General features: G+C 43.6%; 2 protein-coding genes across 6 annotated transcripts; both read right to left on the bottom strand.

The window, feature by feature from the left end:
• Positions 1 to 6,935: 6,935 nt before the first annotated feature.
• Positions 6,936 to 14,895, bottom strand: LOC101914857 (tubulin alpha-4 chain). Of its 2 annotated transcripts, none has more exons than XM_055807601.1 (5): positions 14,754 to 14,895; positions 10,578 to 10,800; positions 9,734 to 9,882; positions 8,498 to 9,178; positions 6,936 to 7,661 (listed from the first exon to the last, which is right to left on the bottom strand). In XM_055807601.1, exons 1-5 carry the CDS (start codon positions 14,754 to 14,756, stop codon positions 7,374 to 7,376), a joined length of 1,344 nt encoding a protein of 447 aa, XP_055663576.1. In that variant the 5' UTR covers positions 14,757 to 14,895; the 3' UTR covers positions 6,936 to 7,373. The 2 variants fall into 2 exon arrangements, with proteins under 2 accessions (XP_055663576.1, XP_055663575.1); XM_055807600.1 differs by lacking the exon at positions 14,754 to 14,895 and adding an exon at positions 14,211 to 14,306.
• LOC101914680 (tubulin alpha-4 chain) lies at positions 10,665 to 25,831 on the bottom strand. Of its 4 annotated transcripts, XR_008747721.1 has the most exons (7): positions 25,000 to 25,831; positions 23,291 to 23,504; positions 22,348 to 22,496; positions 21,265 to 21,945; positions 20,244 to 20,521; positions 15,996 to 16,556; positions 13,862 to 14,927 (listed from the first exon to the last, which is right to left on the bottom strand). XR_008747721.1 is itself a non-coding variant. In XM_055807599.1 (6 exons), the coding sequence occupies exons 1-6, from the start codon at positions 25,000 to 25,002 to the stop codon at positions 10,755 to 10,757; spliced, it is 1,371 nt and encodes a 456-aa protein (XP_055663574.1). In that variant the 5' UTR covers positions 25,003 to 25,831; the 3' UTR covers positions 10,665 to 10,754. The 4 variants fall into 4 exon arrangements, 3 of the variants coding, with proteins under 3 accessions (XP_055663574.1, XP_055663573.1, XP_055663572.1); XM_055807599.1 differs by lacking the exons at positions 13,862 to 14,927; positions 15,996 to 16,556 and adding an exon at positions 10,665 to 10,800; XM_055807598.1 differs by having other exon boundaries at positions 13,862 to 16,556; positions 23,993 to 25,831.
• Between the last annotated feature and the right edge of the window lie 116 nt (positions 25,832 to 25,947).

The raw sequence follows: 25,947 nt of genomic DNA, 5'->3' as shown, positions 1-25,947 counted from the left end.
CACCGCGCCGCTCAGCTTTCATTTCCCGCTCGCAGGCAGCCGGGACAGAAAGTGAAACTTGGCTCCGCTACAGCGCCCCGCCTCCGGGGCCCGCCGCTGCGACATGGCGGCTCCTCACGGCAGCGGCCCGGCGGGGCGGGGGGGGGCGGCCCAGCCGCCGTGGACCCCCCCGGCGCAGCGGCTGCCCGCTCGACTCGAGGGCCGCAGGCCCCGGATGGACTGTGGGGACACCGGGCTGGGACAGCTGCCCGCTGAGGGAAGGCAGCTGCCCCTCCCCCACCGCCTCCCCGCAGCCCGGTTCTGTCTGGTTTCTTCTGGGCAGAGGCAAGAGCGAGCTGTAGCGGGAGGGCTGCGAGGCTGGAGGCCGCAGAAGGCCCCTCTTTGGCAGCGGCCGTACCCCAGGGGGTCGGTTCTGCCCGGACCTCGCATGGTGGTTTGTTACCTCTCAGAAGCTGACACGGCTCCGGCCTGGCATTTCTTGGGTTTAGCCACAAAAGCAACAGAAAAGCCGAACTCTTGTCAACGCCTGCGGTAGCCTACCTAGAAGTGAGGAATAGCTCATTTAAAAGAACCCAAATAAATTACTCACTTAGAAACTTCACCCATGTGGCAAACTGAAAGGCTCGGCAGTTTCTTATCTAATGGTGATATCAAATGATCAATAAAATTGAACGTACTGTCAGTAGTTTGACTTTAAGACATTTAGAACAAATGAGTTGTCAATGGTTAATTCAAGTTACAGGCAATTTTGCATGCCCTGCTAAGCGCTTCATTAAGCATCAGCAAGTGCTTTGTTTAAAGGAGGAAAGTACCACCACAAGACAAATGAGCTGACCAAGTTTACTACAAGAAGCACTAACTAGGGGACATAATTCCAGGAGTGGGAGATTGCGACCACCGGTACTCAAGAAACCTCCCAGACCCAAAAAGAAGTTGAGACTGAGCATGCAAACTGATTAACACGAGAAGCAACAGAATCACTTGGCAAATAGGAAACTGAGTGTTAAGTAATGAAGGAATTGGCTAACTTGCAACCATTGAAGGCTGATGTCTTTACTTGCTGAACTGTGTAAACAGTGGACATTTTTTACAACGGGTGAGCTAGGCATTTGTGGGTTACTACCTAGCTTCCTACTTTGTGTGAGCTAGAGCAAAGGAATAGAAATACCTTGGCTCAGGGTGTGAATTGGTGCTGCGTGCCGGCTAAGGAACCCACCTATGACACAGCAATGGTGGGCCGCAGGGTGCAGCGGGACATACAAATGGCAGCGCAATGGTAAACAAACACTCCAGCGCCAACCCAAGCTGTGAGGTTTCAGGCCCTAACGAGCTGCCTATGTCCGGATTAGCAGAAGTGCTTGGGTGGCCACTTCTTCAGTGTGTATGTTCGGTTTCCAGGCTTTCCCCTTCATCTTGTTCCTGGGTGTCTGCAGGAGGAACAGAGGGGCGCAGCACCGTGTAAGGGAGCTTTGCTTGTCAGAGCATGGCCACTGGCCCAGCTTTGCTCCTCTTGAGGAAGTGGGAGAGTTTAAAGGTGAGTGATGCTGCGCCGCAGAGCTCTGCTGACTGGGAATGTGGTGTGGGTGACCATAGATGGGTCTCTGGAACCCCAGAAGGGACAGTCCCTTTGTGATTTGGCAGGGCCCACCTGCCTACCCTTCATGGAGAAGCTCCAGCTGTGTCAGAAACACCATGTTCTTCTCTTGCAGCTGCCACCAGACCGTGTCTAGGGTCAGGTTCAAACCTTAAAACCTTTGTCTCTGTCTCTCTCTCTCTCTCTCTCTCTCTCTGCCTGTGGGATTAGTTGAACAGAAAATGAGGGGTTAGTGAAGTGAAAGGGGTTGCTCCCTTCCGCAGGCTGTGCAGAGCTCCTGATGGATTCTGCCTCCCTTTCTTTGCTCCCTAGAAGCTCATAGATGTCTTTGAGGCACCGCGTTACCCCTCAGAAAAGCCCCTTCTGTGAGCTGCTACCAAACTGAATTCACATGTGCTATGCAGAAGCCTTCAGCTGTTGTCTGACTAATTCAAGGAATGTTACAGAAAAAACAGGTGTGCGGAGGAAAACCACAGCTTAACATAGCCCTGACTTGCTGGCTCCTTCCTGTATTACACAGATATTTAGTGGTTATAGAAGGAATTTAGGAGTTGAACATGGAAGCCCTCTATATTTCTGCAGCAAAGATGCTCTGCAAGGCTCTGTGATATAAGTGTTCTTATTATTAACATACTGTTTGTTCCTGCTGCACCTTGAATTAAAGAGCCAGCCCTCTGAGGGTGTGGCTAGAAGACTTCATGTATTTGGAGGAGGATGAATGCAACCCTGGTGATGATGAGAAGGGATGTTCACTGCCTCCCCTTTGTCATCTAACACAAACCACTTTGAGTGCACCTTCTGGGGGGGGTTATGCTAACATGAATTTATTGTGGAGAGAGGCTAAACTGTCTGTAGTTCTTCTGTTAGTACAAGTGAGGACAGCATGTGCTCCCAGCCCTGTCAGGTACCTCTGTGCAGCCCCTACCCTGCTTCACTGAACATGGGAAGGAGACAGCACATAGGAAGGCTTTGAGAGGGGTTGTCAGGAGGCCATCAGAGCCATCGTTGCTGCAGTTCCCACAGAAGAGGTCCCCAGCTGCATACTCTTGGAGCAGGTTATGGAGAACCTGCTCATACAACCTGGCTCTGTTGGAGGCAGCACAGCTGCCTGGCAGTCAGAGCTCTTCAGCCAAGGCAGCAGCAGCAGTGGAAAGGTTCCTGAATTGTCACATGGGTGGATATGGATATCTGTAGGGGGTTGTGAGCAGAACAGTACAAATGACTCTGCATCTTTACTGTGACTCTGGCACTGCCTCTTAGCAGTGGCTTAAATTTAGTGATGTTGCCTTTCTATTGCTAGCTCGTGTAGCATCGCCCTGATAAAAGGGAGGAAGAGAGAAGAACTGCTAAGCTATAAGTTACCTAGAGACAGTTAAACCACCTGAGCAAAGTAAAAACCAACACTGGAGATAAACAGGAACCAGGTCTGACAGGTCTGTGGAAGCTAGTGAAGCAGTGTGCAGCTGTAGTGGGTTTTGGTAATGACCCCTGTAAGAGCCTGGATGCTCAATTAAGAGGAACATATGTCTTATACAAGAGTATTTTAAGTGTGCCTGTGGAAGTCAGCTGTGACACCCCACTTCCAAAACAGATAGTGGGCAGAAGTCTGAGCCCAGAGAATATGCTCAGGGGAAGGATGGCTAAAACTGAAAGACTTGGTGTTCAGGTCTCCAAATACACTGCCTACTGAGTGTCATGGTGTAGTGTCACTTTGACAAAAGCTGCTAGCTCCTGAGAACTGCCACGGCACTTCTAAAGTAATTTCCAAACCATTTCAAAGAGTGCATTGACTACAGCAAGAGCAGGGATCCTGATTCCTAAGTGTTCTTGCAAATAAAATAAAATAAACTATAACATTGATGATCAGGATGAGATTTTAAAAGTTTTCAGGAAGTTAGGAACTCCACACCCTGCATTTTAGAATGCACAAAGTACTCCACACTGGATTAATAACTTCCACTTCTTCATTGCATTGCTTTCAGCAGTTTTTGAAAGAACAGAGCAAGCAATTCATCTGCCATTTTTAATCACGTTTTTTGTCTTTAACTTGCCCCCCATTTTTTCTCTGTCACTGGAATAGCAGGGTCACTTCTTGGTATGAACACATACATGTGTTTCATGTATGAAATTTCCTCTTTCTGGTTATGGTCCCAATTCAGGACAGAACAGTGAGGGAAGCCATGCAAGAGTGTAAATCCTGCTAAGTTGGGTAATACTTATTCATGTTGCTTCCATTTAGGTACACAATCAAGTATATCCTGAATAGGATGTTTTCCTAAACAGAGACATTTCTGGTGCTCCATAACTTCATAGTTTAGTAATTTACTGATCTGGTTAATTAAATGCATATAATACATACAGAGTATACAAGTTCAACGTGATGTACTGTGAAACGTAACTGCCTACAGAAGTCTCAACATGAAGAAGATCACAGTATCACAGAGTGGTTGAGTTTGGAAGGGACCTCTGGAGGTCATCTGGGCCAACCCATCTGCTCAAGCAGGACCACCTAGCGCCAGTTGCCCAGAACTGTGTCCAGACAGCTTTTAAATATCACCGGGGAGGGAGACTCCATAACCTCCCTGAGTAACCTGTGCCAGTGCTCAGTCACCCTCACGGTAGAAAAGTGTTTCCTAATGTTCCGACGGACCCTCCTCTGTTTTGTTTTGTGTCCATTGCCTCTTGTCCTGTCACTGGGCACCACTGAAAAGAGCCTGGATCCATCTTTTTTACACCCTCCCTTCAGGTATTTATATACTTTGATAAGATCCCCCCTGAGCCTTCTCTTCTCCAGGCTGAACAGTCCCAGCTCTCTCAGCCTTTCCTCATGAAAAAGGTGCTTCGGTCCCTTAAACATATTTGTGGCCCTTTGCTAGACTCTGTTCAGGATGTCCATGGCTCTTTTGTACTGAGGAGTCCAGAACTGGACATAGTACTCTAGGTGTGGCCTCACCAATGCTGAGCAGAGTGGAAGGATCACCTCCTTCGACCTCCCCAAGCACAGTGTAGCTAGCCAGTTGAGAGAGGTGATTGTTCCACTCTACACTGCACTGGTGCAGCCCCATCTTAAGTGGTGTGTGCAGTTTTGGGCACCTCAGTATAAGAAGGTCATCAAACTATTAAGAGTGTGTCCAGAGGAGGGTGACCAAGACAGTGAACTCAAGTGCAATACTTATAAGGAGCGACTGATGTCACTTGGCTGATTCAGCCTGAAGAACAAAAAGCTGAGAGGTGACCTCATTGCAGGCTACAGCTTCCTCAAGTTGGGCAGCAGAGGGGGAGGTGCTGATCTCCTCCCTCTGGTGACCAGCAATAGGACATGAGGATATGGAATGAAGCTGCATTAAAGGAAGTTCAGATTGGACCTTAAGCAAAGGTTCTTCACTGAGAAGGTGGTTGGTCACTGGAAAAGGCTCCCTGAGGAAGTGGTCATGGCACCAAGCCTGTCGGAGTTCAAGGAGCATCTGGACAACAGTCTTAGTAGTTTGGTTTAGTTTTAAGTAGTTGTGTGAGGAGCGGGGAGGTCCCTTCCAATTTGACACACTCTATGATTCTGTGATTTACTTTGCCTAATGCAGCCCAGGATACCGTTCACCTTCTTTTCAGCAAGGGTGCATTGCTGGCTCACGTTCAACTTGGTGTCCAAGGTTTTTTTGAACAAATTAAATGAGAGATAGTTCAAGCAGTAGGTCTTGGGCCAGTTCAGACTGGGCAAGATGTAAAGAATGTGCTCTACACTGCAGCTGGGGAGAATGTCCCACCCTGGAGCCTCTGGCAGAAAGCATCAGGGGAAACTCGAGGACGACCTTTGGGTTTTTGGAGTCGGGAATATAAAGGATCTGAGGCCCTCTATACTCCAACTGTAAAAGAGATACTGGCAGCCTATGAAGGAGTTTGAGCCCCTTCAGAAGTAATTGGTACTGAAGCACAGCTCCTCTTGGCTTTTGAAAAGCTTCTTTCCAAATGTTTGACCCCCAGCATATATTGGTTTACGGGGTTGTTACTCCCCAGATGCGGGACTTTGCACTTCCCCTTGTTGAACTTCACAAGGTTCCTGTCAGCCCATTTCTCCAGCCTGTTAAAAGTCCCTCTAGATGGCAGCATGGTCCTCTGGTGTATCAGCCACTCCTCCTAGTTTTGTGTCATCTGCAAACTTGCTGGGGATACCCTCTGCCCCATCACCCAGATCATTAGTAAAGATGTTGAACAGGACTGGATCCAGTATTGACCCTGGTGTACGCTGCTAGTTAATGGCCTCCAACTAGACTTTGTGCCACTGATCACCACCCTCTGGGCCTGGCCATTCAGCCAGTTTTAAGTCCACCTCACTGTCTGCTCATCCACCCCATACTTCAAGACTTTCTCTATGAGGATCTTACAAGAAATAGCGTTGGAAACCCTGTTCAAGTCTAAGTAGACAAACATTTTCTCACTGCTCTCCCCTTTTCTACCAGGCCAGTTGTTCCATCAAAGAAGGTTATCAGTTTGGTCAAGCATGACTTCCCATTCGTGAATCCCTTCTGAGTAGTCCTGATTAATTTTTTCTTGTTCATGTGCCTGGAAACAGTTTCCAGGTTTAGCTGTGCCATAACCTTCCCAGGGACCAAGGTGGGACTGAGCAGCCTGTAGTTCCCTGGGTCCTCCTTCTTGCCCTTTTTGAAGATAGGAGTGACATTTGTTTTCCTCCAGTCTTTGGGCACTTCTCCCATTCACCATTATCAATCAAAGATTATCAAGAGTGGCCTTGCAATGATATCTGCCAGCTGCCTCAGCACTCATGAGTGCATCCCATCAGGGACCTAGACCTAGATAAAAAGTTACTGAGGGGTTTGCTAGTCAAGAAAAATTGTCATTGCCTAGCAAGATATGAATCCTGTAAATCTGAGATCTTTGACCACTGCTTTGAACTACCATTGAGTGAACATTCAAATGCCTGTATCGCAGACTCACTTGCCCATGGTGCACTAAATAAAGATTGCCACAGATGGCACAGTGATCTGCTGGATAAAGCAGAGGTTGCTTCTTGCAGAGGAAGAACCATTCACGTAGATTAAGGAATACGGAAATTTTTCAGTAGGGATGATGCAAAAGAAGTGTTGGGTTTGTTTGGGGTTTTTTTTAGAAAAAGAGGGAAATCTCTCATTTAAATGGTTTCACAGAAACACAGGAAAAAATCTTAAGCCTGCTGCAGCTGTACCCAGTTAAAAAGGATATATGTTCTCACAACAGAGATGTTTGTCCCCCAAATGTGTGGAAAAAATGCAGTGCTTTAATATTCCTAAAGAAAATGTTTGCTTTATCAGAAATGGTGTTTCAGAGAAGAGAGAAATGTCCCTTTTAGGTCAGTCAGCTGAAGGTCAATGAGAATAAAGCTCAAAGCAGAGGACCTGTTTTTCTGTGGCCATTATTTTTTGACATGCCAAAAAAAAAAAAGGTGAAGGTATGTCAAATTAAAACTTTGAAAATTCTACTAATTCACTGTACTCCATTATAAGCTTGAAGGTATTGAATTGTAATTGGTTTAGCATGTGTATTATAGTTTGAAGAGACAATAAATGTGCAAGGAAGAAGAGCAAGTCTTTTGGCATTGCTGGGAGTGGTGGGCATTACTACAACTGATCATATCTTACAGGACAATTTATGGAATCAAAGATGTCTTTATATGACCCCTCCTAAATCTGTATATTACATACAAAAAAGGTGACCTAATGGTAGATACATGCAACAGAGTGATACAGAGACAATTCTGTGCTTACTAGGAACAAAGTGTGTTTTAAAATTACTCCCCATCATTTTCTTCTTCAAATGAGTCAGTTCCTACTTCTTCATAGTCCTTCTCCAGGGCAGCCAGGTCCTCTCGGGCCTCTGCGAATTCTCCCTCCTCCATGCCTTCACCCACATACCAGTGCACAAAAGCTCTCTTGGCATACATCAGATCAAACTTGTGGTCAAGCCTTGCCCAAGCCTCTGCAATGGCTGTGGTGTTGCTCAGCATGCAGACTGCTCGCTGAACTTGGGCTAGGTCTCCACCAGGAACTACTGTAGGAGGCTGATAGTTGATCCCAACCTGGAAACAGGAATATGAGAGAAGGTTGTAAAAAGGCAAGAGTAGAAAACAGTCAAAGAGCTGAAAAAAATGTGAGTAAAGTTACAGAGGCTGGGGTAGAGTGTTGCCACCTTCAAAACTACCAGATGGCAAATGGCATAAAAAATAATAGTGTCATAAGCAGTAATGGTAATTACATAAACATACAAGGTAATTTTAATATCTATATTATTCTTCTGTTTAATGCACACTGGCAACTTCGTAGCTTTCTTAACAAATACTCAACACTGAACATACAGTTTCACCAAGATACTCTATAAAAACTAATACAGAAAGTTGGTTCCCAGTTAAAAATTTCCATTCTTAAACCAGCTATTTGTGTGACAAACTTTTTTCCACTGCTAATGTCTGTATTATTGTTGAAATCATGTTTCCCAACACTGCTAGGTAGCCAGCAGGGAGAGGCTATATAATATCTCTGGGTGAGGGGGTTAATGGACACATTCCCTAATATCAGCATTTCCTTTCATAGTTGTATTGGGTTTGGTGTTTCATTAGTTTTAGATGCTGCTTCAGGGGAAACACTAACTGGCTTTTCTAAAATTCAGATCTGAAAGGAATTCTTCTTTAAATTTTAACTCATATGCACTTCAGATTTCCACTTACGTAACTATTTAGAGTCTGTGTCAATGGGGTGTCCAAAGGAGAAAAGGTACATTTTATATAAATGCATCTTTCTTATGTTCAGTCATCTCACAAGTGGGAAACACACCAGATCAAAAACTTAAATGAAGGTTTCTGCTAGACTGGACTTGCCCTTTGAACATTCAAGAGAAGTTCATGGCAGCCCTGCTCACCTTGAAGCCCGTTGGACACCAGTCAACAAACTGGATAGTTCTTTTGGTCTTGATGGCAGCAATTGCTACGTTGACATCTTTGGGAACTACGTCACCACGGTAGAGCATGCAGCAGGCCATGTACTTCCCGTGTCTCGGGTCACACTTCACCATCTGGTTGTTGGGCTCAAAGCAGGAGCTGGTGATTTCAGCCACCGAGAGCTGCTCATGATATGCTCTGTCGCAGGAGATGATGGGAGCGTAGGTCACTAAGGGGAAGTGGATGCGCGGGTAGGGTACCAGGTTTGTCTGGAACTCTGTCAGATCCACATTGAGGGCACCATCAAAGCGCAGCGAGGCAGTGATGGAGGAGACAATCTGGCTGATGAGGCGGTTAAGGTTAGTGTAAGTGGGGCGCTCAATGTCCAGATTTCGGCGGCAGATGTCATAGATGGCCTCATTATCCACCATGAATGCGCAGTCCGAGTGCTCCAGGGTGGTGTGTGTGGTCAGGATGGAATTGTAGGGCTCCACCACAGCGGTGGAGACCTGAGGGGCTGGGTAGATGGCAAACTCCAGTTTGGACTTCTTCCCGTAATCCACGGAGAGGCGTTCCATCAGTAAGGAGGTAAAGCCAGAGCCAGTACCCCCACCAAAGCTGTGGAAGATCAGGAATCCTTGCAGCCCAGAACAGGCATCAGTCTAGAAAGTGAAAAAGAAGGTAAAAGAATAGGGGCTGAAGAAGAATGAAAAGATTTCATCTACTGCATGGACTTATTCTGAGCTGAAGGAGAGGGCAGCCACCAGCAATACCCAGCATAGATTTCATGTCAGGTTTTCTTGAGAAAGGGCTGGTGTGATAATCCCATGCTTTGCTTTCCTCACTGGCTCAACTTATGACATAAAATCAGACTCTCATCAGTGGAGCTTCTCTCTCTGAACTTCACAATTCTTTTAGATAGTCTAGCTGAAACCAGCAAGGTAAAACTGCCTAATTCACCCTTTTATATCAGTATTGGTGTGCTAGGGCTGTGCTAATAATGGTAAATTACATATTCACAACCACTTTTTAAGAAATCAGGAGGCATACAGCTGGAAAGGAACTACTGTGCTTCTCTCCCTTGGACTAGTAATGATGCCTCTGTGTCTTGCAATCTCTTTTCTAAACCATTAGTATTTGTAGTTAACAAGCTATCTGTTCTACATTTCTTTCTTCTGCCAAATCCAAACCTCTGTTTCAAAACTACTAGGACTTACCAGCTTACGGACACGATCAAGCACCATATCAATGCTTTCTTTGCCAATGGTGTAGTGGCCACGTGCATAGTTATTAGCTGCATCTTCCTTCCCAGTGATCAGTTGTTCTGGATGAAAAAGCTCCCGGAAGGTGCCAGCCCTCACTTCATCTGAACAAGAAAGAGAAATTGTAAGAAGCTGCATGGCTGTGCTCCAGTGCCAACAAGTTCTGGTTGTTGTTGCTCTTCATGCAAGCTTTTATTCACAGGAGGTCATGACCCCCAAAACCAGATGTTGATGGAGAAGGGAACTGTCTCCTAAGCATTTTTTTTCATTGTTGCATTCTGTTGATTTATACTGCAACTTGTATTGAGCCACAGAAGTTGTTATCTTCTCATGAACCTGTTAGTTGTACAGCCTGTACCCACATGAGGACAAGTCACCAGAAAGAAAGTGTGAAGATGATCAGGTTCCCCCAGGTGCCCCAATTTTTAGACATCCTTCTTTTCCTGGAGGAAAACGGTCGGGCTCCCACTTTGAATCTGAATCAGAGAAAAGCAGAATTCAAATGGCAAAAATGCCACAATAAAAAAAAACCCAAAAGTTAAGTATTTATGCAAGGGAAGTCATACAAAACATGCGTACTAGCTGTCAGACTGCTGGGGATCCTGCTGTTCCTATGTTTTTAACACCTGTGACAGAATCTGGTATTCTGTGTCATGAGAAAATTAATTTCATGCTATCTAGTAGTAGACCAAGATACAAAGAGTGTGCTGCTTTGTACCAGTGGACACTGGTGGCACACCATGGTGATAGTAGGAAGAGTAAGCTCTTCTCTGTTTTCCAGGTTTATTTCTGTACTGACCTACTACAGTTGGTTCCAAGTCCACCATTACAGCCCGTGGCACATGCTTCCCAGTGACTGTTTCGTTGAAAAACGTGGTAAAAGAGTCATCATAGTTCAGATTGTCCTGCAGATTCTTGAAGGTGCCATCTGGCTGAATGCCATGCTCCAGGCAGAAGAGCTCCCAGCATGCATTTCCTATCTGAACTCCAGCCTGGCCAACATGAATAGAGATGCACTCACGCTATGGGGAGAGAGCAGAGACAAGGTCAGAAAAGCCAGTGCACATTACTGTTCCTTATTCCTAATTGTAACTTTTGCCCAGTGTATTGCTTTTCCAAAAAAAAAAAAGGTGAATTGTCACTGTCAGCATTCCATTTGGCTGTTCAGCTCCCTGACCACAATGAGACTGTACATATACACACCAGACACTAGGACAATTCTTCAAAAAATTGGCATCTATGTGCTGTAATATATGGACACATGAAAACAGGCAGGAAAAAAAAATAATTTCAGTTACACCCAACTTTCCTCCTATAGATTGGCCCTGCTGAGGAGCACATCCCAGTTCAGTTTATTTTTACTCCTGGCTGGAACCTGACACAGCCATGTGGTATCTTTCAACCTTATGTAACCCAAGACAGGTGATGTCTCTTGATCCTTTTACCCTCTGATAGCAGGCTAGGGTGGAAACCTGGAAGAACTGCTTTAAGCAATATTCACCTCAGGAAATTATTTCAGATTCTCTCAGTTGAAACAAATGTTCCTTCAAGCTCCTGAGCAGTTATGAATTTTACATTGCAGGTCCACTGCTTATTCAGGCAGTGTCATTGCAATATAGCATGTCTATTTGCCTAATTCTGAGCACAGTTTCTGTGGCAGCCAGGAACTTTGATAGAAAGAAAACAGCATATGTAACAGCAGGCTAAAATAGGCAGGTGCTAATTGCTCCAAAATCCTTTATACTTAAGAGTACAGGAGTATGAAGGACCTGGTGCTGGAATTCAGAAGTTCAGAAAGAGGATTATAAAGCAGATACTTCTGGTGTTGTAACTATCAGGACTAACTCAGGTGTAGTGAAAGGCAGGTTTTTATGGAGAGAGTGGTTTCAGGCAAGTGGAGTTTTTCAGCATCAGTTTCTGCTTTGAAACAATTGTAATTAAAGCTTTCTGAGCTCTGTCTTTATGATCTCGATGGCCCTGTCTATACTAGGGAGTAAGAAAAGGTCAGATCATAGTGCTGAACACTGGCCTGTGACTGCCTGTGCTGATTGATAATTAGCACACCCTCTGGCACGGTTTTGGCTTGTGCCAGTTCATACTTTTCCAGACGATGTTTGGGCACCATTCGGAATACAACTCATTGTCACTCAGTGAGCAGCTCACTGACCACTGCCTAGCTTTGGAGAGGGAAAGAAAATTCAGATGCCTAAATATGAAGCAGGCCATGCTACCTGGCTTCAAGGCCAGAGAATGGTCCTTGCTCATTATTTATTTTGCAATATCAAATTTAAAGCATATCCAATGACTTAATATCAGATTTTACCAGTTAGCTTTAAAAAAATAATAATCCTGTAACTGCTTACTCTGCAAAATCATACTGTGACCTCACAGTAAAATGCATCTTCCCCAAAATCTAAATCCTCAGGCAGAATGTGTGACCAGCCACATCTCTGGAGCAGTGTTTTGGTTTGGTGTTTGGTTTTTTTTCCCCACAAATTGGCATGCATTTATGTTTTAGAAACATAACTAAAGATATTTTTTCAGAAGCAAGTGGAATTTAAGAAGTCACTGCTGCCCCAGTTAGTTATCCTCAGAAGTTCAAATGAATGTGGAAGGCCAATTTAAATATTTCATTTAATGAAATGTGTTATTTCTATTTGTGAGTGGCTGACTGCAAATGCATACGCAGCAGTGTATGTAATGTGCTCTCAAGTGTGCTTGCACAACCCTGTTTTCCTCAACTAGAGTTGTGCAAAAGTATCTGAATTATTTGAGTGATGATGAGGCTTCATAGGTCAGTGTGTTGCAGGGGAGTTGCAATCTGGATGCAGGATTACTCAGGAGACGCTGAAGGTGTATTTGGGCTTAGAGATTTCAGTTAAATGCTGATTTTGTATAGGACAGGCTCCTGCTTTTCTTTTAAATCCCAATGTGAACCTGTGAGGCTGGAAGCAAGAAAAGAAAAGTTTTTTCCTTTTAAATCAGGCAATAAAGCCAAGTGACTTTTTAAAAGAATATAATCTTGTAGAGCAAAACTGCAAGTCAAGCAATACTTTGAACCTGAAGAGCTGCTTTGCTCTGTTTCTCAGATCAGTAGAGGAATTGGTCTGGTTTTTTGCAGATGGAACAAGTGAATGTTGCCTTAGAAAGCTATCATTGTAAAACTTAATATAGGACCACAGCTGGAGACTGCAGAACCAGTTCCTTTCCTTTTAGACTGAGGTTTCAGCTGTGCTAGTTTGAAGCAGTATCTCCATCCTGCCTTTTAAGCCAGGCCTCATGCCACGTTCCTGCCTTCAGCTCCCATTCTCCTACCCCAGCAGCAATTTGGAAATATTCTGACAAGGAGAGAAGACAATAAAAAAGATGTTTCTAATTTTTCATAGTAAACAGCTTTAAAATAGGTATCGGACTTTTACTAGGGAAGAGAGTGGACCTTCTTTAGAGTCACAGGCAGAGTAAACTGATCTCTACGTGATATTTGAATTTGGAGCCTACTCTGAACTCATGTTTCATATCCCATCACTAATATACTAGGACCTGTCTTACAAATTACCTGACTTTTTATGTATCAAGAGACAGTAGAAAGAACCAGGTCCTTTGTGAAACTAAATGTAGGACAGCTTTAACTCTATTACAAAAACAGAATACTACCTGGTTTAAGTATTAACTGTACAAAGGCAGACTAATCTTCCAGCTATTCCCAAAACTTACTCACTACCCCTATGTCTGCCTTAAGGCACGGGAGCCTGTAGAAGTATGTGTCTTGCTTGCAAACTGGGCGCTGTCATTTTGGACTTGCAGCTGTACTGGCAGAAAATTACATAGTTCTCTGCACCAAAATAAGACTTGGTGCTAGACATAAACTGGGGTACAAGGTGAAATGGATTTTTCACATTTTAAGAGGTTTTGAGAGATTTCTACAGATTTTTAATAACCCCCCCAAATCTTAAAAATTAAGGGCCTTTTTTACTTAAACACATACACATATAAAAACATTCAAGCTCTCCGGAAACACAGATGTATACACTGTATAGCTATGAACAGTACAGCCATTGGGGCTAAATTAATTTAAAACTGACACAAAGGTAACTTCTGTTTTATTTCTTAAAAAAATATTATCTCACTTGAAAATGAACCTGTGTTGAGAAAATACAGTCACAACAGAAAATATGAAAAAGCTAAGGCTCCAGGTTTAATTTATCTTATAATTCCACCAATTAGAGACTCTGAAGAAAACGTTGGTTCACCATGCCTTACAGCTCCAGTGAGATCTTCTGGCACTCTTTTCCCATCCTCTTACGTAGCAATTGGTGTGTGAGATCAGGGTTTTCTGGCACAAACTGCTGACAACAGCAGCAGATCCCCCTGCCTTCCCTCACCCGCGGTTCTCCTGGTCCCCGGATGACTGGTGTTCCCACATCCCCCTTACCATGGTGTCTCCAGTGGTGCTTCCTTCCCTTTCGGATCAGCGGTGGCAGGTCTTTGCAGGAACCAGCTCTGGGCTGCAGGGTAGATGGCAGCCCGGGCCCAGCACCCTGCACCTGCTGCTGTGCTTCAGTGTCACAACGCGGTGGGGAATAGGTCACCGACTCCGCAGCTCTGCCTGCCACATCGCTGCCTCCTGCCCTCCCCGCCACCCCATGTATGCAAATTCATCCAGACAAGCAGGGCTCAGGTATTTTGCAGATTTCACATTTAGTCCCTCCTGGTTTTGCATGCTTATTAAATCTCAGTGTGGCCATGTAACATGCCGTACACTATACTTTCTAACACCTGAGTATTACACATATCTATCACCTACAGAACACAACCCATCCCAGTTCCCTGTTCTGCCAATCTGTGCATGTGTAGACAAAAGCCACTCCTAAATTCCAATACAGAAGCACAGGAAGACATAAGAATGCAAATGAATGGAAAACAGAAGGACAGAGGAAGAAACAAAAATAGAGAACTGGAAAGTAAATATAATTACCATTGTGAAGTGTGCTCTACCAGTGTTCTTAAAGGCTGGCCTGACTTCTTTCTGTCCTTACTCCAGCTGCCTCTCTATTAATGTTTCAATTTACTTCTATTGCTTCTCTTTCCATGTACAGTCATCTGGGCTGCCAGCAGCATGGGACAGCATTCAGTACAGACTCTATCTCATCTGTCCAAACAGAGAAAGAAATTTGATTCTATTGCAGTGCTTATTGCAAGACATAGCTGGAGGCATCACACAAACGTTCCCACACCAAATTAGGGAAGACGCCTCCACCGCTGTATTGTTTCCTCCTTCTGCACTAGCTCAGCATTGGAAAGCAGCAGCTTCTCTCAGTGGAGAATTCCTCGTGTTTGCAACTCCTAGATAACAAGGAGGATGGCATGCTTAATTGCTTGAATATGAGTATTATGTGTCCTCTGACTTTATAAACATACTGATTATTATTATGTTTAATCAGTAGAAATTGAAATACACAATTCCTAAAATTTAGGTTAATCTACTTTGACATGATGGTATTAATAGATCGTTCTGCCACTGTTGGCAGCCAGAATCTAAGTATCTTCTCTAACTAACGCCTACATTTTAACAGTGTGAAATAGTTCATACTGTTTTTTATAAACTCACATTTACTTTGGTATAGTCTTCATTTTGCTGATCTTTACATAAACCTGCAAATCACTACTCTGATTTTGGCTGGGAAAAGCTAGAGATTTCTGGAGCCACAAATATTTTTTACAGAGGAAGAACTCCCATGATAATTTCTATCTGTTGATTTGTTTAAGCTGAGTCCCATACTTCTCTGGAAAACTATCAGATCATTGCTTTGAGACACAAATAGGTTGTTCTAGTGTTCTTCTTCCAATGGAATGGGTAACATTCCAGCCAAGCTCTGGCACTCCAGAAAATCTGAAATGTTAATGCTTGTGGCTTCGCCAAATGTGAAGCTCTGTGCAGAGAATCACCTCAGGAAAAAGTCTCACAGCAAATACTTCGAGCAATCTACCACCCAAATCCTCTTAGGTACTCTTTGAGTCAACATGTCAGATCCAACAGCTACAAAACCTAAAAGAGGTCTGTATTTGCAGCTTAGTCCATTGCTGCCTTTTCTCTGCTCTTCCATTGCCTGCCTCCTCTCTTCTGAAACAGGCAGTGAGAGCACTTTTGGGAGTCAGTGTTAATCATTCCTCTCTCCACCCCACTCAAACTCAACTGTCCCAGGACCCATAGACTCACCAATTTTGGGTTGCCACACTGAACAGAACCTCACCAGTCAAAAACTTCCAGGGAGCAGGGAGTGACAGAGTCTTGAGTGGTGTCCCTTCTCCCTAGAATCAATTGAAGAATGTTGGGATGACCCAGGTTACTATTTTTCCCTTTCTCACACATGCACAGCTAAGAAAAAGGCCTTTGCAAATCTGCTTTAGACCAAAGAGAGTGCTTGACCTGCTCTGTCTTGAGATAGCCCATGAACTCAAGTGCTGGAGATACGTGCTGGTCTGGGGTGAAGGCCAGACACAGATATAAAAATTCTGAGGAAGACTTGGGCACACTGTTTTTCATGAGGCTTCCTTATGTTGCTCTGTCCACCTGTGTTGTGGAGTGCTTGGACAGAAAACCCTCAGCCTAGATACAGAGGGTAACCTGAAAGCGCCGTGTGGAACTGTGCTCCCAGGTACCGGTGAGTTTTGTGGACTCCAGAGTTGGCCTCTGGGCTCTACTTCATAGAGACATGAGGCAGATATGTCTTGGACCTGGATTCTCAGAAAGCCATCTTGCTTGATGCTGGCATTCAACCTGTGTGGGCAGATGGTGATCTTGTAAGGGCACGTCTCTGTCCTGCACGGAACAGGCTTGAAACATGCCCGACACAGAAAGGGTTGATAGCCCAGCCACCTGGTCAAGACCTGCCCCCTTCAGCTTTTACCTTGTGACACTGTAGATGATGACAAGGGCTAAATAGGGCTGATTATAAAAAAGCTCTGCCATGGAGTCCTGAGGTGTGCAAATAAGTGAATTTGGCATGAGTGCTAGGGTGGTTTTACTGGTACTGCCAGGGGGCTCGTGAATAGCCCTTGCGCCTCAGGATGATGCGCAGCCTGCATGCAGCTGGGATGGTTTGGACATTCTCTGAGGGTTTCTCATGTGCACATGGACTGGGTGTTGTGCCATAGGTGCCCTCCAGGTCAATGCAACAGGGCAAAGGAGTTGTGAGTTATCATCTCCAATTGTTTATGATACTATCAAAATCAGCCTCTTAGAGGGATTTTAAAAAAAAAATCTTAACATGGCCATACAAACCCTAAACTCTGTCTCTATTTAAAAATAGACACATCTCTGCAAATAGCATTTGTGAATAATCCAGAGCTTAGAAGTACTGTTGTCATGGTTTAACCACAGCTGACAACTAAGCACCACACAGCCTCCCACTCACTCCCCTGGGAGAGAATTGGAAAAGTGAGAAAACTCCTGGGCTCAGATAAAGTCAGTTCAACAGGTAAAGCAAAAGCCACACATGCAAGCAAAGCAAACCAAGGAATTCATTCACTACTTCCTGTCGGCAGGCAGGTGTTTAGCCATCCTCAAGAAAGCAGGACTCCTGTAACAGTTACTTTAGAAGACAAAAACCATCAGTCCAAATATCCCCCCACTCCTTCTTCCCCCAGCTATATATGCTGAGCCTGATATCGTATGGTGACCATATCCCTTTGGTCTATTGGGGTCAGCTGTCCCAGTTTGTCCCCTCCCAACTTCTTGTGCACCACAAACCTACTCACTGGTGGGGTGGTATGAGAAGCAGAAGAGGCCTTGGCTCTGTGTAAGCACTGCTCAGAAATAATTATTTTATTATTATGATTATTTTTATTGTTGCTGTTGTTATATGATAATACATCCCTATGTTATCAACACTGTGTCCAGCACAAACCCCAAACAAAGCCCATACTAGCTACTAGGAAAAAAATTAACTCTACCTCAGCCAAAACCAGCACAACTGGGCACCAGATCCCAGGCCAAGAAAACCAGTAAGTCCTGTGATCTATCAGTTCTGTTCTGGCTAAAGAGCAAAATACATCAACAGGCAAATGAAGGAGAGTCAACTTCTTTGTCTCCTCTACCAGATGTGCATCACTCCCTACAGACTGGCTACCTAAGTAACTCACCAGTAGTGGCAGAGTAGTGGATTATTTTAGAACAGTAACATGCTATCTTACAAAACAGTGCAGTCCTAAGAAGGTCTTTGGTGATCGTACAAAAACCTCTTTTGCTTTTGATGTGGTGTGTAAAGTGAAAGTCTTTGCATTCCCACACATGATAATACCTTCTCATGTTAGGTATCAGTAAAGATACAAATGTTTCCCTGTGTTCTCTCTGTCATTCTATTGCCACCTGCTGGGAGAATTGACAGCATCTCAGTTCAGGTATTTCTGAAATCCCAAAGTTGAGTTATTCAGTACCTGCATAAAACTGCTATACTGATAAAATACTGGCTTTCAGGCATTATGCCTGCAACAGAGAACTGTGCTATGTACTTTTAAAAATACTTTTAAATAACAAAAATTAAGTACATATTGGAGTACAGTTTCAAGAGTTCTCTCCTTTTTGGTAAAAACTGTAATACTATTTTTTTTTCTAGATACGTTAAAAATTACAGAATTAGATCTGGACTTGCTGAATTATCTCCCCTAATTATAGTTTCTACTATAAAGGTCAGCCATTCATTTTGCAGATAAAAAGACCAACTACATCAGTGATGTTTCTGGATGTGCCTGCTTTTCTCTATGACATTTTAGCAAACCTAATACAAACAGCTTTACCAGAAAGGGGACAGGGGACGACACTCCTCAACAGCTTGGGCAAAACATAATGCATTTCTGTAGCCCTGCTGGAGTTATATGCCATGAGTATATGTTTCAGTGAAAACATGGATTTTTTAAAAAATAAATTTATGAAAGATCAATAGTAAATCCTGCACTGAAATAACAGTGCTATACATTTGGTCTCTAGGGTGTCTCTGTTTCATCATTGTTAAGGGAAACCTTCCAGATAACCATAAGCAAGTTGGACACACATGGCAAAGTCAGCACAACAGGCTTATTGTCTTGCTGCAGGCATTGTTCAAGCACAGGGCTGCTCAACAGGTACCCCCAAATGGACACCATTTTCTTTGCCTTCGATTACCTTTCTCTTGCTTCCACCCCAGTCCTAAACAGAGACACACACCACTTTTTCACCACTGGCCCTGTTCTGCTAATTTTACACCTTTAGTTGACAATTTCAGCTTCAGTTAGTACCCCCAGTAAGCCAACACCCCGTTCACTTTCAGTTGATATCTTACACTCAAGGTGGGGTTCCCCCAAAACTCCCCTTTCATTATATGTAACACCCAGTAGCTTCTCCTGCCGTTACCGCATTACTTTAGACACAGGTTCGGACTGGCCAGCTGTGTTTCCTGTTCTGTTATCTGCAAAATCCAGCAGTTTCTCTTGTTATCCCATCAGTTTAACCTCAGACCATGCCTGGCCACCTGCCTACATGCCTTAAAAATATATTGTTCTAAAACCCTAAAACAATGGGAATATATAAAAATATACCTTACAAAGACTTAAGCTGTGAAGTCATAGCTGCTGTTCTTAGACATCCCACCTATACCTACCACACACATTTTTTGTCACAGTTCTGATTTATTGTCATCTCAGTAAGTCTGATGGAGCTGGTAATGCTTCTGTCCTGCATGCCACAAGCTGGTCATTTTAAGGCCCTCAGCTGTTACAGATTATGTCCAGTTAGCGGTTCCAACAGAACTGTCAGCACGCTTGCACCTCCAGACCAATCCAGTTGTGATTGTTAGACAAGTTGCTGCACAAGCATGGTGTGCTCTGAACCCCTGATGAAGCTAAGAGTACCTGAACTGGGCCCCTGTTCATGGCAGCTGGCCAGATCACACCTTCTAACCAGCCCATGCTGTGGACTTCTGTAGAAACAAGGGCACTAGGACAAGCTTTATGTTCTTGGCACCCAACAGAGTTCTCGCTGCATCTGACAGCTTTACAAACATTATGTTTTGAATTAGTATGAAATAAAGATCGAGCACCGTAGGGATCTTCTCCTTACATAGTGTCCGTAGCAATTACGGGGGACATTTTGAAGCACAAGTTCTTCAATGTTACAGCTACACAACTCTACCTTTGTATTGAATAAATGACAGTATAGATGACACAGATCCTTTCAGGATATATTAGCAAAAACACTGAAGCCAGTCACCCTCTGAGGCAAAGTGATTAATGATATAAAGTAAATAATGGTCATATATTCTGCATTTACTGTCTTATAATCTTAAGTGGAGAACTCATCCTATTATAAGTCTACTAAATGGCAATGGACTTGGTGTGTGCAAGACAAGCAGAAATGCAGCCACATGAAAAAAGGCACAGAGACAATCGTAAGCACAGAAAAGGGGAGGGTGAATTTTAAGATTCTTCTCACTCATTTTCTTCTTCAAATGAGTCAGTTCCTGCTTCTTCATAGTCCTTCTCCAGGGCAGCCAGGTCCTCTCGGGCCTCTGCAAATTCTCCCTCCTCCATGCCTTCACCCACATACCAGTGCACAAAAGCTCTCTTGGCATACATCAGATCAAACTTGTGGTCGAGCTTTGCCCAAGCCTCTGCAATGGCTGTGGTGTTGCTCAGCATGCAGACTGCTCGCTCAGCCTGGGCTAGCTCGCCTCCTGGTGTAACTCTAGGAGGCTGATAGTTGATCCCAACCTGCAAATAACAACAGGAAAGATGGAGGAATAAAAAGAGTTATGAGAAAAGGGACAAAATTTAAACAGGGTAGGAAAATTGTAAAACCATTGGTGGGGGAAGGAAAAGAGGTAGGAAAAAACCTGAATCACATCAGTATTAAGTCTAATGTGATTCAAGCTACTATTTTGTGCACAAGCCAACTCCTTATCCTCACTCAAGGGGAATAAAAAAACAGAACTGAGAGATCAATTTGAACTAGACCCTAAATGAAGAAAAGCTTATAAAAATATGTCAGTATGCATGGAAAAATTTGGGACAAGGAAAGAATCTCTTTGCGGACTGATGTAGAAATGTTTCACTTCTCAACAAAATATTATTGATAACTTTGGGGGGTTTTTTTGTTTAGTTGGTTTGTTTTTTTAAATCTCATGAAGGACAGTGTCAATGTCTTCAGATTATAAGCCTTACCTTGATCTTCTTCTAAAATGCAATTTTTTTAAGTTTGAAGGTTATAGGGTTGACATTTTCCTGCTACTGAATACAGAAATACTGTATATGTTTCCATTTATTTAAAAATTTAGCAGTCTGTGTCAATGGGGTGTCCAAAGGAGAAAAGGTACATTTTATATAAATGCATCTTTCTTTTGTTCAGTCATCTCACAAGTGGGAAACACACCAGATCAAAAACTTAAATGAAGGTTTCTGCTAGACTGGACTTGCCCTTTGAACATTCAAGAGAAGTTCATGGCAGCCCTGCTCACCTTGAAGCCCGTTGGACACCAGTCAACAAACTGGATAGTTCTTTTGGTCTTGATGGCAGCAATTGCTACGTTGACATCTTTGGGAACTACGTCACCACGGTAGAGCATGCAGCAGGCCATGTACTTCCCGTGTCTCGGGTCACACTTCACCATCTGGTTGTTGGGCTCAAAGCAGGAGCTGGTGATTTCAGCCACCGAGAGCTGCTCATGATATGCTCTGTCGCAGGAGATGATGGGAGCGTAGGTCACTAAGGGGAAGTGGATGCGCGGGTAGGGTACCAGGTTTGTCTGGAACTCTGTCAGATCCACATTGAGGGCACCATCAAAGCGCAGCGAGGCAGTGATGGAGGAGACAATCTGGCTGATGAGGCGGTTAAGGTTAGTGTAAGTGGGGCGCTCAATGTCCAGATTTCGGCGGCAGATGTCATAGATGGCCTCATTATCCACCATGAATGCGCAGTCCGAGTGCTCCAGGGTGGTGTGTGTGGTCAGGATGGAATTGTAGGGCTCCACCACAGCGGTGGAGACCTGAGGGGCTGGGTAGATGGCAAACTCCAGTTTGGACTTCTTCCCGTAATCCACGGAGAGGCGTTCCATCAGCAAGGAGGTAAAGCCAGAGCCAGTACCCCCACCAAAGCTGTGGAAGATCAGGAATCCTTGCAGCCCAGAACAGGCATCAGCCTGAAAGCCAACAGGAAACATGAAAGAGTAAGTGAATGTATCTTTAAATTACACCCTGAAATAGAGACAGCAAATACGCCCAGTGCACAGTACAAAAACCAGCAGTTCTCCCAGAAAACTCTCCATGCATGTTTTCCTCTAAATCTCTAGCTAGAGTACCAAAAGAGCAGTATTGATTTTTTTCTTACAATAGGAATGCTATAACAATATTTGAGGTTTTCCACTTAAGTCTTTCATTCATATAAAAAGTAAGAAAGAAAATCCAGGACTTGCATTTCTCTGTTCTGAGCCAATGACAGTAGTAAAAGCAAAATGAGAGCCACTATCCAAAAAAAAATTTATGTGGTGTTTATTTCCCCTCCCATCCTCCTAAGGTCTTGCTTCCAATGTAATAGTACACACCAGCTTGCGGATACGATCTAATGCCAGGTCAATTTTGTCTTTGCCAATGGTGTAGTGGCCACGTGCATAGTTATTAGCTGCATCTTCCTTCCCAGTGATCAGTTGTTCTGGATGAAAAAGCTCCCGGAAGGTGCCAGCCCTCACTTCATCTGAACAAGAAAGAGAAAAAGCATAAGCTTGGAAGAGATAATTCACCAAAGTTGATGATATTTGCAAAACAAACGGAACATTTTATGTTAGCATAAAATGGTATGGAAGATCTGTTATGTTGAAAAACAAAGTATGGAAGTGAGGAGTTATCATCTGAGATGTTCTCAGTTTTGAAAAGAAGAAAAATAAAAGAAGGGGACTGTGCTGCAAATGTAAGTTGCTGTGTTATACAAGCAAATTAATCAAACAAGGGCTGTGCCATGCTGTTGTAGAATTTCAGCTCTACAGACTGATCAGATGAAGATTCATCAGAACCTTCAGGGGAATGACTGGAAAAAAAAGAGACTTGCAAGAGTAAACAGTGGTTTCCCCTGAAAATCTCTGAGGACACTTCTGTTGTCTGATTCTTCATGCTCCTCTCTTACATCTGAATGCAAGGAAAGCATTTTCCATCAGTTAACAAAGGAAAAATACCACCACACACCAAAAAAATGACCAGAAAGGATTCTCTTTAAGAAAGCTAAATTGTACTCATAACCAGTGGAGGTTTAAACAGTAAATTTCTGAGCGTATTATTAGTAGAGCACCATGACAGAGTGCAGTCTGGTTTTCATCTTTGACTGAGAATAACAGAGCATTTAGTAATACCTGGTATTGAAAAATTAAAACCTGTACGTTTTGCCTCTGTGTTGGAGTCATCCCTCATGGTAAGGGCATTTGCCCTGCTATTCAGTGATCTGAACTTTGGCACCCAGAAGAGTTAATTAATTTCCAAGATGAGTTCTATACTGACCTATTACAGTTTGTTCCAAGTCCACCATAACAGCCCGGGGCATGTATCTGCTAGAGCTTGTCTCTCTGAAGAATGTGGCTAAAGAGTCATCATTGCTGGGTTGGTTGACGAAGGTGCCATTTGGCTGAATGCCGTGCTCCAGACAGAAGAGTTCCCAACATGCGTTGCCGATTTGAACTCCACTTTGGCCAATGTGAAGAGAGATGCACTCACGCTGAAAGGGGAGGGAAACGGTGAGAAGAACCAGTGAATATCCTAAAAGTCTGTAAGGTGATCTTACCTGAAACCCCAAATCAACCAGCAATTACAAAGTTTTCCATAAGACTGGAATTAATGGAAAATATTCTAACACTTATTTACAAGTAGGAAGAAAAATATTTTGCTGGGCATAGAAAGAAACAATAATCACAGCAGCTAGAGATGTGTAGCCATGCCTACACATGGTGTACAGTACACAGATCTACATGTAGAGTGCACGTAAGTCCAGAGACAAAAACTGTGTACAGGTATGCAAAATAAACAACAGTAGGTCCCAGCTAATGAGCCAAGTCCAGTTATCCAGGCCAAGACACAGCTATATTGCCTTATTGATATATAGATAACTATCTTCTGATCTCTCAACCTTCCATTGAACATGTGTTGGACAGGTAGAAGACAGGTTTGTAGAAATTAAAAGAAAGAGAATTAAAGTGCTTTTAGTACCTCAATTAATTTCAGCTGCTAGTTGTTTTGGTCCATTCCCTGGGTACTTTGAATTCAATTTGTGAACAGTTAACTTGATACTCAAGAGGACTTGGTACTCCTTTACATGTTAGACTAAAGTAACTTCCTGAGAAATCCTTCTCATACATACACTTCTGTAATCATGGCTGCTCAGTCAATAACCAGTTTCTAAATTGTTTATTACTGTGTCATGCACATAGTTTAATAACAGAAATCTGAAACACAAAATACGATATATTTTAAAAGAAAAATAAGCATGTCTCCTGTAGATTGCTATGCAGACTCCCCAGTACCGTGAATGTAATGCAGGGGTCCTCAAACTATAGCCCGCAGGCTGGATACGGCCCCCCAGGGTCCTCAATCCGGCCCCCGGTATTTACAGACCCCCCCGCCGGGGGTTGGGGGGGAAACCAAGCAGCTGCAGATGACTGCCTGCCACTGCATCCGCGCGCCGGCCCCCTGGTTAAAAAGTTTGAGGACCTCTGATGTAATGGGTTCTCTCAAAAACACTCTTATTGGACATGGTATATTTAAATATGAATCTTTTGGCAGATGATTCCACCCAGTCTTACAGAGTATCTAGGGAATTGTCCCCATTTCTTTGCTACCAATTTCACTACTCACAAGCTAGTAGGAAAAGGCCATTAATACAGGGTTAAAATACTGTATTCAAAGTACATCCAGAGAAGTTTCTACTCAAAAAGAAAAAAAAGCTCCAACTCCGTCCTTCTTTTGCTGCATATGACTTCCCTTATAATAAATTTATTAACATAAATGTAGCTGTACATCTTGGACTCTAGATTTGTTTACCAAGAAGCTAATACAATAGTTTGTATACTGTGAGCAGTATTTGTTGCCTCCAAAATAAAACAAAAAAAGTCACATCAACCTCCCTGCCTTCACTCAGATCTTGATCAGAGTAGGGGGGATACAAGGCCAAATTCATTGCTCATTGCCTCATAAAATAACCCAATTCTTTTCTTTACCATGGCTTCTCCTGTGTGCTTCCCTTCTTGGTTGGTAGTGGCAGCTCTGGTTACTGATGTTTCTGTTGTCTAAGCAGACTGGTGCAAGGTGGCAGGGCATCCACACCTCACTGGCAGGGGCTCCACAGCATCACAACTAGGCAGGAGAGATCATAATCTCTCCCAGGCAACTGTCTCAGTCCACCCACTCACCCGTTACACCAGCAGCCAGCTTTGCGTGCATTCACCTACAGAGAGGACCCAGCCCTCAAGTCTGCTCTTAAGCAAGTCTTCCCAGTTAATTCTGCAAGCTAAACCTTAGGCATTTTTTAAAAAAAGAAAATTTATAACTGGTATTACTAACCAGAATTTTAACACATATGGAGTGTCTTTACAAATAACAGGTTTCCTTTCTTAAAACTGACAACTGATGAATATGCTACTGGTAACTCATTTAAAAGATCATTAACCATTTCAAAATTTCTTCATTTACACATTCAAAAGGTGACATCATTTTAAAATGGTGTCTTTTTGACAAAGGTGACTATAGATGAATCGTGGACATGGAGTTAACTTGCCTAAATTCCACTGACTGAAATGAGTTGGGAACAGGTTGAATGGCAAGGAATTCCACTTGACTATCCGATCACCTGTAGACAAGGTACACAGGATTATCTTCTTGCCTCCCGGTGCTAAGACACCAAACCTCATCTTTCTGCCAGCCATTCCTTATTTTTGTGACCACTGTTCATCTGATAATAAACAACTGTTCAGCCTTTCAGCTGCTTACAATATGGGCCAATACAAGTTTTTTGCATCTAGCAAGAAGATGGCAAAATGAGAAAGCAGAACTATAATATGCTCTTATACCTGGAGTTACTAGCAGAGAGTTCACATACACACAGCATACATGCACATTCTCTCCAACAGGGCTTAAACAGTACAGTCCCCATGACTATGTCTTTTCCC

Source organism: Falco peregrinus, chromosome 6, assembly GCF_023634155.1.
Source record: "Falco peregrinus isolate bFalPer1 chromosome 6, bFalPer1.pri, whole genome shotgun sequence".
NCBI classification, from domain to species: domain Eukaryota; kingdom Metazoa; phylum Chordata; class Aves; order Falconiformes; family Falconidae; genus Falco; species Falco peregrinus.
Note: the sequence above shows the minus strand (reverse complement) of the source record. Positions and strands in the feature narration are given on the sequence as shown.